The 11,000-nt window shown below is 58.6% G+C and overlaps 1 protein-coding gene across 1 annotated transcript; it reads left to right on the forward strand.

The window, feature by feature from the left end:
- Positions 1–1,828: 1,828 nt before the first annotated feature.
- On the forward strand, positions 1,829–3,141 carry DNAJC22 (DnaJ heat shock protein family (Hsp40) member C22; the record flags this gene model as incomplete). Its single annotated transcript, XM_082011871.1, has 2 exons — positions 1,829–2,745; positions 2,962–3,141. Exons 1-2 carry the CDS (start codon positions 1,957–1,959, stop codon positions 3,139–3,141), a joined length of 969 nt encoding a protein of 322 aa, XP_081867997.1. The 5' UTR covers positions 1,829–1,956.
- Positions 3,142–11,000: the final 7,859 nt, after the last annotated feature.

Below are 11,000 nucleotides of genomic sequence, written 5' to 3' on the forward strand. Positions count from 1 at the left end.
GTCTTGCAGCGGGTGGAAGGGGTGCGTCGGGGCACGCGTGGGCATCGGAACATACGTGTGCATGGGGACACACGTGTGCATCAGGACGTGCGTGTGGGACCGGAGGGGACGGCGCGTGGCCGGGGAGCCCACGACCCCGCTGCCTGCAGGGAGGGGCGGGCAGGATGCGGCCCCCGCCGTGGTCCACGCGTGTCCCCGGCCGCGGTCCCCGCGCGCCCGGGCGGTGACAGATGCTTCAATTCCAGGAAAGCTCCGAAAATCGATGCCTGAACCGCTGGTGCCCAGGGCGGGTCAATGGCGACAATTACACCCGCAAAAGGAGCGCTCGTGGGGGGCTGTGGGAGGCCCCCTGCCCCCCCCCCCGGGCTGGGGCACCCCGAGACCCCCCGGGGCTCCTCTGCAGCCCCCCGGCTCGCGTGTCGAGGGGCACCCGGGGAAAACGAGGCCGCTGCGGGGGCTGCAGTCCCCCCCTCGCCCCCCGCCCCCGCTCCCTCGCCCTCCGCCCCCGCTCGCCGAAGGCAAATTTGACATTTTAAAATCCAGATACTTAAAGGAATCGATCGGAATGCGAGACCCCCGCCCCCCCATCGATCCTGCGCCGAAACAGGGGGGCACGGCACCGCAGCCCCCGCCAGCCCGGGGGTCCTGCGGGCTCCACGCAGGGGGTCCGCCACCCACCCAGGCCGGCTTGCCCCCACCCCGCCCCGCTCAGGCTGGCGGGGCTGGGCCCCCCCCCCGGCGCGGGGCTCGGGGGCAGCGGAGCGTGGGCCGGGGTCCGCTGGGACCCGCTGTCAGGGAGGCAGCCAGGCGCGGGGGGGCCGCTGTCAGCCCGCCCTGACGGGCAGCCGAGCCGGGGGGGCTGCCAGCAGCCGGGGGGGCTCCCCAGGAACCCAGCCGTCCTGGCCTCTCAGCCAGGGGCTCTGCCATTTTGCACCCCCAAACCCCCGGGGGGGGGGCTGGGGAGTCCCCATCCAGCTCCAGGGAAGCAGCCAGCGGGGGGGTGATGCACCCCCAAAGCCCGTCCGGCTGCACCGCCCTGAGGGGTGCTGAGCCAGGGGGGTCACAGCCCCCTGGGCCCCGCTGACGGGGGCTGAGCCCCGGGCGCAGGGCGGCTGTGGGGCCGTTAATCATGGGTGAGACCAAGCTGGCGGCCGGCAGCCCATTAATCCCCGCAAACGCCGCGGCGGCGCAGGCTGAGCAAACAGGGCTGCGGACCGTGCAGCAGGTACCCCAATACCAGGCACTGTGGCATTCCAGGGCCGGCTGCACCCTGGGAGGGGGTATGGGGCTGGGGGTGCCGGTGGGGGGCACCCGGTCCCCCCCAGGTCCCCACACCGGTGTGGCGATGCCGGTGCTGCGCCCTTTGCCCGGTGTCCTGCCGGGGCAAAGTCTGGTGGAGGGAGTGGTGCTGCCGGGAGCGGTGCTGCCGGGAGCTCTATGGGGAGAGGTGGGTCAGGGTGGGCTGGAGCCCCAATCGGTGTGGGGTCTGGGGGGCTCAGGGGGTGCATGGGCCCCAGGTGGGCTAATGGGACAATGGGTGGGCTCACAGGGTTTTGGGTGGGCATCTGGGACCCTGGGTGGGCTTGCACTGGCCCTGGGTGGTGATGTGGGACTCTGGGTGGGCACAGGGGGGGTCCTGGGTGGGGATGCAGGGTACTGGGTGGGCGTGCAGTAGCTCTGGGTGGGCACATGGGAGCCATGTTGGCATGCACCAGTCCTGAGTGGGCACACAGGACCCTGGGTGGGCACACACTGGCCCTGGGTGGGCACACACTGGCCCTGGGTGGGCATGCAGGTCACCGGAGGGGTCTGGCATGGGGGGGACAGCATGACCTGGGGCTGCTGACTGCACCGTCCATCCCGCAGGGTGCCGGATGCCGGGGCTGTGCCGGTGCCCGCTGGGGTGGTGACCCCCCGGGCAGCCCAGCCAAGCCGGTCACCACAGCTGAGGGGAGGATGGCCAAGCGGCTGCTGGTGGCCTATGGGCTGTGGGCACTGGGGGGGCCACTGGGGCTGCACCACATCTACCTGGGCCGGGACAGCCATGCGCTGCTCTGGATGCTGACGCTGGGCGGCTTCGGCGGCGGCTGGCTCTGGGACTTCTGGCACCTCCCCGGCTGGGTGGCCGCCGCCAACGGGGCTGGGTTGCCCGGGGACCGCGGCAGGACTGTGCCAGCCCTCAGCCCCCTGCGCCTGGTGGGGCAGGTGATGGTGGGGACGTATTTTGGGCTTGTGGCGGCACTGGGGCTGCCCTGGCTGCCGGCGCTGCTGGCACAGCCCCTGGCCGTGGGGCTGGGAGTGCAGCTGGTCTCCTCGGTGGGGGACCAGACGGCAGAGGCACCCAGCATCTTGGCCGCAGCCTTCCTCGCCTCCCTCCTCTTTCAGGGCCGGGTGCTGGCGGTACTGCCCGCCAGCCTGGCCGCCAGCATTGCCGCCCAGCGGCACCGGCGCTACAAGCCCCGCGGGCTGCCGCGGCCCCGGCTGGCCGCCCGGCTCTATCACTTGGGGCTGGCGTGCCTGGCCTTCGCCACCCCGCTTGCCTGCCGTGGGCTCTGCGGTGCCGCTGGGCTGCTGGGCACCCTCCTGGCCCTGCCCCGTGCCGCCGCCGAGCTCCTGCTCCTGCCCCTCCGTGCCGGCTGGCTCCTGGCAGAGGTCCTGGGCTTCGCCGGCGGCTCTCCGGCGCGGGAGCGTGGCACAAGCTTTGAACCGAGCGGCTGGAGCGAGCGGCAGCAGCGGGCGTATGAGGTGCAGGAGCTGGTGCTGGGGATGTGGGGCAGAGGGGGGGGATGCTGTGCAGGGGGGATCCATGGGCTTTGGCTGCTCCCATGCCCTGGGGGGGGGTAGACACCCTTTTTGGGGTCCCCTCCTGCTGCTGAAGACGCACGCAGCCCCATATGTGGCCGTGGGGGGGGCCCGGCAGGGTCCCCACGGCCCACCCCATCGTGTCCTTCTTGCCCCCAGGTCCTGCACCTCCCAGTTGGCTCCTCCGCCGAGGAAGTGCACCGGAGCTACCGGGAGCTGGTGAAGGTTTGGCACCCAGACCACAACCGGCACCGGGCCGAGGAGGCCGAGCGGCGCTTCATCGAGCTGCAGGAGGCCTACGAGGAGCTGGCGGGGTCCAGGAGGGCGGTGGCGGGGTGACACCATCGTGCCGGGGACCAAGAGCCGCGGGGGGATTTGTGAACACGAGGTTTCCCTCTCGCTGCTGCTTCGTTCCTTCGCTCGGTGCAACGCGTGGCAGGGGCCGGGCAGGGACCGTGCAGCTGAGCAAGGTGTGCACTGGGTCGCTGATAAACCGTTGCACGGGGATGCCTGCAATCGTCACGCGGGGTGCAAACCATTGCACGGCGATCTGTGCAGACCGTCGCACGAGGAACCCGCCAGCCCTTGCACGACCGGCGGCCCCCGTGCCCCCCGGGGAGAGGCGGGGCGGGGGTCTGGTAAGGCGGAGCGGGGCCGCGAACCCGTGGAGACACGAGCTCTACCGCCTCTCATCTTCGGCCCTTCCCGGAGGGCACTCGGGTATTTCCGCTCAGGGCGGTGGCTCTCGGCTGTTTCCGTCCACGTTCGGCGCACACGGCCCCGCCCCTCCCCGCCCATCGTGGGGGCGTGGAGGCGGGGGCCTCGGTATTTTGGGATCCGATTGGCTCTCGGCGGAGATTGGTCACACCCTTCTCGCGCACAGGAGGCAGGAGAGGGTGGGGCCTTCTCAGACGCGTCGGCTGGGCCGCTTCGCCATTGGCTGGCGGGATGCCTCCCTCCTCGCGCCGCACCGCGTCCCCGCGCGCCCTGGGGCTCCGCTCTGGCCCCTCATTGGCCAGGAGCGCTCGGCCCGGCCCCCCCTTCTCATCTGAATGGCTGGAGGAGAAGGAGGGCGGGCCGAGCCGGGCCTTCCCAGCTCTCTCATTGGAGGAGTCCTGCAGGAGGGCGATGCGGTGCGTCTGTCTCTCGCTGCCATTGGCTGCCGAGCGATGTCCGCCTTCCGATTGGCTGGCGCGGCCTGGGGGCTCCTGCCGGGCCGCGGCCCCCGCCCCCCTCCCCGGTGCATCGCGGCGGCCTGAGGTGAGGGGGGGGGCGCGGCGGCGGGCCCCCACCGCCACGGCCGGTGAGTGCGGGGCGGCCGAGGGCCGCGGGGCCGGGCAGGAGCTAGGGGAGGGGGCGGGGGGCTGGGGTGGTCGGCGGCGGAGGGCGCGGGCGGGGGCCGGGCCGGGGGGTCGGGAGGAGCCTTGTGAGGGATGGGGGGGCTGAGGGGCCTGGTGAGGGGAAAGGGGGATCGGAGGGGCCTTGTGAGGGGAAGGGGGGTCGGAGGGGCCTTGTGAGGGGAAGGGGGGGTCCGAGGGGCCTTGTGAGGGGTGGGGAGCCTGGGGGGCTTTGTGTGTCTGTGGCTGAGAGTCCTGTGGGGGCTGAGGGGCCTTGCGTGGGGAAGGCGGGGGTTCTGTGGAGGAGGGAACAGCCTGGGGGGTGGGCTGTGGGGAAATGGGGGAGCAGGGGGGCTGCTGTGTGGAGAAGGGGGTGCCGTGTGCGGGGCGGCAGTTTGGGAGGGTAGGATGACGGTGAGGGGGGCTGAGAGAAGGCCTGGGTAGCGGAGGGGTACGGGGAGGAGTGCCCCCCTCCCACACCCCTAGCCATGGGGAAGGGGCAGCCAGGGCAGGCCGGCTGGGCAGTGGGCCCGGGGGCGGTGGGCAGGGGTTGCGGGGGGGGCCCAGGCATTGGGGGACCCAGGGGAGGCCGCAGAAGGGGGTTTGCGAGTTGGATGGGGTGGAGCAGTGGGGTTTTCATGGGATAAAGGGGGCTGGCTGCAGGGGGGAGCGGGGCGAGCCGTGGGAGCGTGGGGCCGGTGTGACTGACGGGCAGCGGACGGTCAGGAGCGTTAATACATTATTTATGCTGCAGCCAGTACACGTACGCAGCCCAGCGCGCCCGCCGCTTCCGCCCGCTGTCCTTCATCCCTGCCTGCGCCGTGCCTCTCCTCTGCACCGACCCAGCTCGTAAATCCCAGGGGCAGGAATCCTCTCCCGCTGTGCCTGGAGAGCTTGCTCCGTGGCCTTTAGTTGTCACCGTAACACAAAGAATTAACTAATGAGGACGGTGAAAAGCAGGCTGAGTTGCAAAGAGAGAAATGTTGTTTTGTGCCGTACCTCTGCAGGCCTGTGGTCTTTAGCACACCTACAGCTTGGCTCCCCCCCACTCCCCTTATTCACGCAGGATTTTCTCGACAAGAAAGCAAGCCAGCAGTGAGTTAGAAAGTGGCTTCCAGTGCCTGGTCCCCACTCTTTTCCCCCGTGGGCGCTCATCGGTGCTGTTCTTGTTTTGTGCTTGATGATTAGCTTCCTGAGTGAGCAGAAAGAGGTGTTAATGTATCCACAGAGGGAGCTGTTGCAGAGAAGTTGTGAAGCCTCCTTCCCCGCAGAGACAAGCCCCACATTATGGTTCCATAGGAAGGAAGGCGAAGAATAGGATTTTGTTCCATTTGGAGGGGGGGAGAAAATCCTGTGAGGGATGTGGGATTTCTTTCTGGGAGTGCCTTAATGGTTCCCCTGGTGTAATCATCTTCCCTCGGTATAATAATCCTTAGTGGAGAGACAGGAAATTCCCCACTGACTACCTGTGGGATCTGCTTCTGTCACCCTCTGGAGCCTGGTAGCTATTTTCAAATTTTGAGCTTTTTATAATGACTGCTTTTCGCTAACTTTGCACCGCGTTTCTCGCTGGATGCTTCCATTGGAAAGCTCTGGCTGCCATGTCTTTCTTTGGAGGTATTGGAGATCGTGAGTCCTTTTGCCTCGAAGGTAGAGGGTGTGGAGTGTTTTGCCGTACTCTTTGGCTCTGGGACTTTGTACTTTCCCAGCAGGACTTGCTCACAGGAGCTGGGGGTGCCCGGTTAATGCAGTCCAGCTGGAGCATAGGCCTGAATCCGCGAGGTTTTGGGACCTGGAGGAGGTCTGGTAGAGCAGAAAGGGCAGCGGGCATCTGTGTTTGGTGTGAGAGCTCCCCAACTCCTCTTGACTGTAGCTGGCACTGAGCGTCTGGCTTCTCTCATCGCCTGCCCTGGGGAGACGCAGCACGGCAGCGCAGTCCTGCCTGTGCTCAGGTTGAGGAGTAAAGGCAGAATCTCCCCAGAAGCGGCTGCGGTGGGTATTGGCGCTGCCTCCTGAGAAGCGGAGGGGAAGAAGCGTGGGTCTGGCAGCACTGCAGCGTCTCCTCTCCCTCCGTACCACCAGCCTGCTGACGGCTGTGGAGCACGGGACGTCCCCGCTGGGGCCCTGCTGAAGTGTCACCCGGGTCCCCATTGCGCTCCTGCTGTCTCACGGCGTTGCTCTATGCACATGGTGCTTGGGGCCTCGGTGTTTCTTTCCTTTATTGCAATACTCTGATAATAATGTAGTTTGTGTGTGCTGGGCCAGCAAAGCGCCGTCTTAACTCTCAGACACAATCTGCGTGAAAGTTGTGTGCAGCTTCAGCAGCTCTTCTGCTGTATATCACGTATACGTGGCTGTAGCGATGTCTGCGGAGGTTACCGTCATTTCATGTTTGCCAGACTAAGCTCCTCAATAACAGATCTGGAAATTAAAATATAGGGCTTATTTTTAATGATATTTTCGAGCTCTTTCTTGGGATATCAGACCTGGAGATTAACTATAATCCAAGAAAAAGCCGAGGGAGAGCAGAAGGTTTCTAGCAAGGCTACAGTAATCCCATTCACCTCATTTAAACTGGAGGAGATGAAGGCCACTTTTCACCACTTAATGTGGGGCAACGAAAAGTGGCATCTCCTCTGTATTTGCCATTATTTTTTCCTTCCTTTTCAAAAGCTTCTGATTTTTAGATACTTTGATAAAAAGTAAAATTTCATCTAAAAGACACATGTTTTTTCCTCTTGAATATGAGACAATCCTTGGCAAGTCACTGGGACCCTTCCAGATCACGATGCTGGCAAATACAATCCAAAAATAGCAGCAATGCACGCAAAATGGCACAGGGCAAACATACGGGTGCGAGTTTCCATTGCAGCTGTTCGCTCCTGGCTGGTTAGGGAGGGATGCAGAAAGCTTTGACTGGATGGAGAGAGGACCAGAAGATAAAGTGCAAAGACACCTTCGCCTCAGGAAAAGTGAAATTTGGTTTCCAACTCGAGAGCATTTTGCTTCTGCCGCGCTGTGTAAAGCGTCAGAAATCCCACCAGCAATTCCCAGTACCCATTTAGCTGGAAAGTGAGTATGGAAGCAGGGTGCTGCCGGGAATCCCGCACGCAGCCGCCTCCTGGAGAACACAAACCCCAGCGGTCTGCTCTTTTATCTTGTTTAAGTATTTGTAAACACTCTGGGTGGGGTTTTGTGGCATCATCGGAACAGATACGGGAACGTTTTGTCATCTGAAAGACGTAGTTTTACTTCCTTGTGCTGCAGAACGACAGACAATTAGCTTATGAGAGGTAGATGTTTGAGAATAGCTAATGCCCAGTCGTGCTCTGCATAATGCATTTGGTGAAAGAACAATAAATGTGTGGGTTTAAACAGAATATAGACAGCTAATTATCTCTGAGGTTAAATGTTCAGTTCATTCCTGAGGAGATACTGGGGGGGGGTGGAAAACCCCAAACCCCAAGAGTGATATTAAATTATTTTTTTAAATCCTGAAATGGTTCTTTGTATTGTACAATTTTACGATCCTTCATCCCGTACTGTGAAAGGACTTGTCCAGGATGGAAAAAGGAGCTGCTTTGTGCAGGCGGGGGTTTGGCTGGGCGCTGGCGTTCGACCTTCCCAGCCCCGTGCTCGGAGAGGCGAGGAGGCTGCGCCGCTCCTTCCCCGCGTGCTGTGACCGAGCCATTGTTCGGTGGAAGGAGCTTCCGAAAACCGGTTGTCTCGGGTTGGGGGCGGGGGGGAAGAAAAAACCCCAAGTTACAGTCAGGCTTGTGCTGCGCTCGCCGCTGGACGGTGCGCTTCCTTCCTTTCAGAGGTGGGGTAATAAAGCTGCCTGGCTTTGATTAAAATGTTGGCCCTGTGTTTCGTGGTCCGTTTCAGGGCAAAAAAGTCAGTTCTTCGAACAGAAACAACTGGGGCATCTGTTGAACATGAGAGATGAAGAGGCTTATTTTGGTCTGCTGTAACTTAATGGGTATTTGCTGAAAAAAAACCTCCCAAGTCTTAGGGTTTTAGCGCTGAATAAATTCCCTAGGGATTCAGTGGAGGTTTGGGAAGAACCAGGCTGTGCTTGCGCCGTGAGCTGGGGCCGGCAGCGCCCAGCGAAGGCAATAGGAACGTTGGGCTGTGCCTATGCGCCGTCGGTGTATTAAACCTGCTCCTCCAAGTTTTCTTCTATGAATAAGTTCCTGAATTTCTAGTGTAATGGTCGTTTTTTTTTTCCGGACACTCTATAAAATTGAATTAATTCCCTTCTTGCGTGAGTGCGTTACGGGGCGGGGGGGGCCCAGTGCTGTAGGTAAACACCTGGGTCCTCTCAGGTGCTGGAGTCTTGGAAAATGGATTTTTATTTGAGAATGATTATAAATTACTAACGGGACAATTTATTCTGTTGAAATGCTGTGGTGTGTACTCACAGAGACGACTCTTACGTGCTTGATCAACAAGATTAAAATAGCTTGGTAAGGGACTACTTAACTCAAAAGCCAATTAGCCAGATGCTGCTGTAGAGCGTGAATTATGCTCCAGCCGGGCGTGAGGTGGCGGCTGGGGACAGCCCAGTGTGCCCGAGATCCCAAAACCACCGTGGTAAAAACCCTCCCAAGAAGCAGATTTATTTATTCTTCAGACCTCCAGGTTTTCTCAGCAAAAGCATCTTCTGTAGACTAATAAAAAAATCCAGACAAATTTCTCGCTGTTTATCTTCTTTCCCTTCAAATAGGGAGCTATCAAGTTCCGAAAGTTTACTGAAATAATCTGTCTAGACAGAGCAAGAATAGCACGGCAAGCTAACGCCACGGGTGGGGGATTTAGAAGTCATCTCTCTTTTGACTCGCTGTCTGTAAAATTTCAAATGTTTTCCTTCTTTCTAAATTAGATGGAATATGCTGATACTGTGCATTTGACAATAATGTGCATTTCCAGTGTGATTTTTGGAAAAGTTTTATGTTGTCAGCTGGACGCTGGCAGCTCTGGGAGGAGTTTGGGTGCTCTGTCTGTAACAGGGGTTTCTGGGGGTTGTATCGCACCCTGTCAATTCTGGTATAACTGCAATATTTTATTTTAATCCTGCAGGTAGATTTGTCATGTTTTTGTATTGATGCTTTACTGTTTTTTAGACACGTACAGTGCGCTATATAAGCCTTATATCACCCTTACCTGAAGGAGCTCGCCGCCTATAACGAGTTTATTTGAACTTGCATTAACCTTTGCTATTTCACCAGTCTTGAGATTTCCACTTGGGTTTTAAAAACGCTTGTGTGTTTTACAGCCTGTGTGCGCCCATCTGTTTCAGGTTCCCGGCTAGCAGCCGTGTTGAAATTCCAGCGGATCTGCCGAGAGAGACACCGAGTTAAAGGCAGGTCACGCAGCAGCCCGCGCCCCGATTCCGACATGAGCCGGAGCTGCTTTTGGCTGCCTGGCTCTAGATTCTTACCGTGGGGTATATCGGATGAAATATTAATTGTACCGTCAAGGAGTAAAGATTCACCATTTTACACTCGTTGGGTGTATCGGTGGGGGTTTTGTTTCCAGTCCATTAGTTTATTACTTTTGTGCTGAGAATTTAGCATGCCAAAGAGTAATTCAGAACCTGCTGTATGTCGTTTGTTTTCCCCCCAAGACTTAATTACTCTTTATTTTTCTCCTTTGAAGTGGGCAAAAGTATATTTCTTGGGTGATAAGGTGTAGTGTTTTTCAGGCTTTTTGAGATTTCCTGATAACTTCTTTGCTGGCAACTTTTATTTTTACAGCTTGTTTCTAAGATGTGTTCTTGCAGGTATTTGCTTTTCGGGGATGTACACAGAGGCAGTTTTTAAGTGTTCCTTTGTTTTATGAATTAAGTTTGAGACAACTTGAGGGAATTCACGTGGAGTGTACTCAAGTGCGATGTTACAGGCTTTTGTCAGTACCCGTGTATTTCCACGCTCCCTCCGGATTAAAGCATGCTCGTCTTTGTTTAAAAAAATTCAAATTATAACGATGACTCTAAAACACAGTTTGGGGTTTGTTTGTTTGTAAAACTCTGAGCAATGTATACCGAAGGCATTTAACTCTGGTATCATAGGTCAGGGCTTGAGCACTTTCCTTCGTCGCAACGCAGCGTTATCTTAAAATCACAGGAGGTAGCGGAGGTTCCCGGCAGCTGGATGGCTGCGCTGCCTGCGGAGTGTTTCCTGGTCGTGGACACAAAGCAGTCAGGCAGGGAAGTGAAACTTGGGTGTAATCATGCAAACCAAAGCACATCGGCCACGCTAGCGCGGCCGGCAGAGCTCAGCGCTCGACCTGCCGGCAGTCTCCAGGCGTCAAGCTCAGGGGCCGCTCACATCCCGATACGGCAGCCTAATCCTGCGCTAAATTGTCCAGCTTCTGTATTTTTGAGCAGAGTTTGATGCCACAATTTTTATGAGGTGGTATTTAGTGCCTCGAGGCATCAAAACGAATGAAGGCGTTTAACTGGGAGAGCTGAAGGCGGTGAGGCAGGAGTTCATAACCACCTCTCGTTTCAGGACTCTGTTTGCAGGTAAAGAAATTCTTTTGCACAGTCTTTTTTGCACAGGCAGCAAGCGTTGACTCTGCCTCAGATTTAGATTGCTAGGGTCACTGGTTAGAAATAAGTTGTGAACTCCGGTGTAGCTCGAAAAGGAAAATTCTAATGATAGGAAATGTCTATTTTAAAATCAAAATAGGCTTGTTAGCCCCCTGTCGATGAACCCTGGGGCACTGTCACCGGTTCTTGTGTTGCAGGAGCTTTGCTGTGTTCCTCGGATTTGTAAACCATATCCCTAAAAAATAATCCTGATCGGGGGTGGATGGGAGTTAAACTTCTAATTATTTCTGGAGCAAGTTAGATGCGTG

This window comes from Phaethon aethereus (genome assembly GCF_964289735.1).
Source record: "Phaethon aethereus genome assembly, chromosome: 29".
NCBI classification, from domain to species: domain Eukaryota; kingdom Metazoa; phylum Chordata; class Aves; order Phaethontiformes; family Phaethontidae; genus Phaethon; species Phaethon aethereus.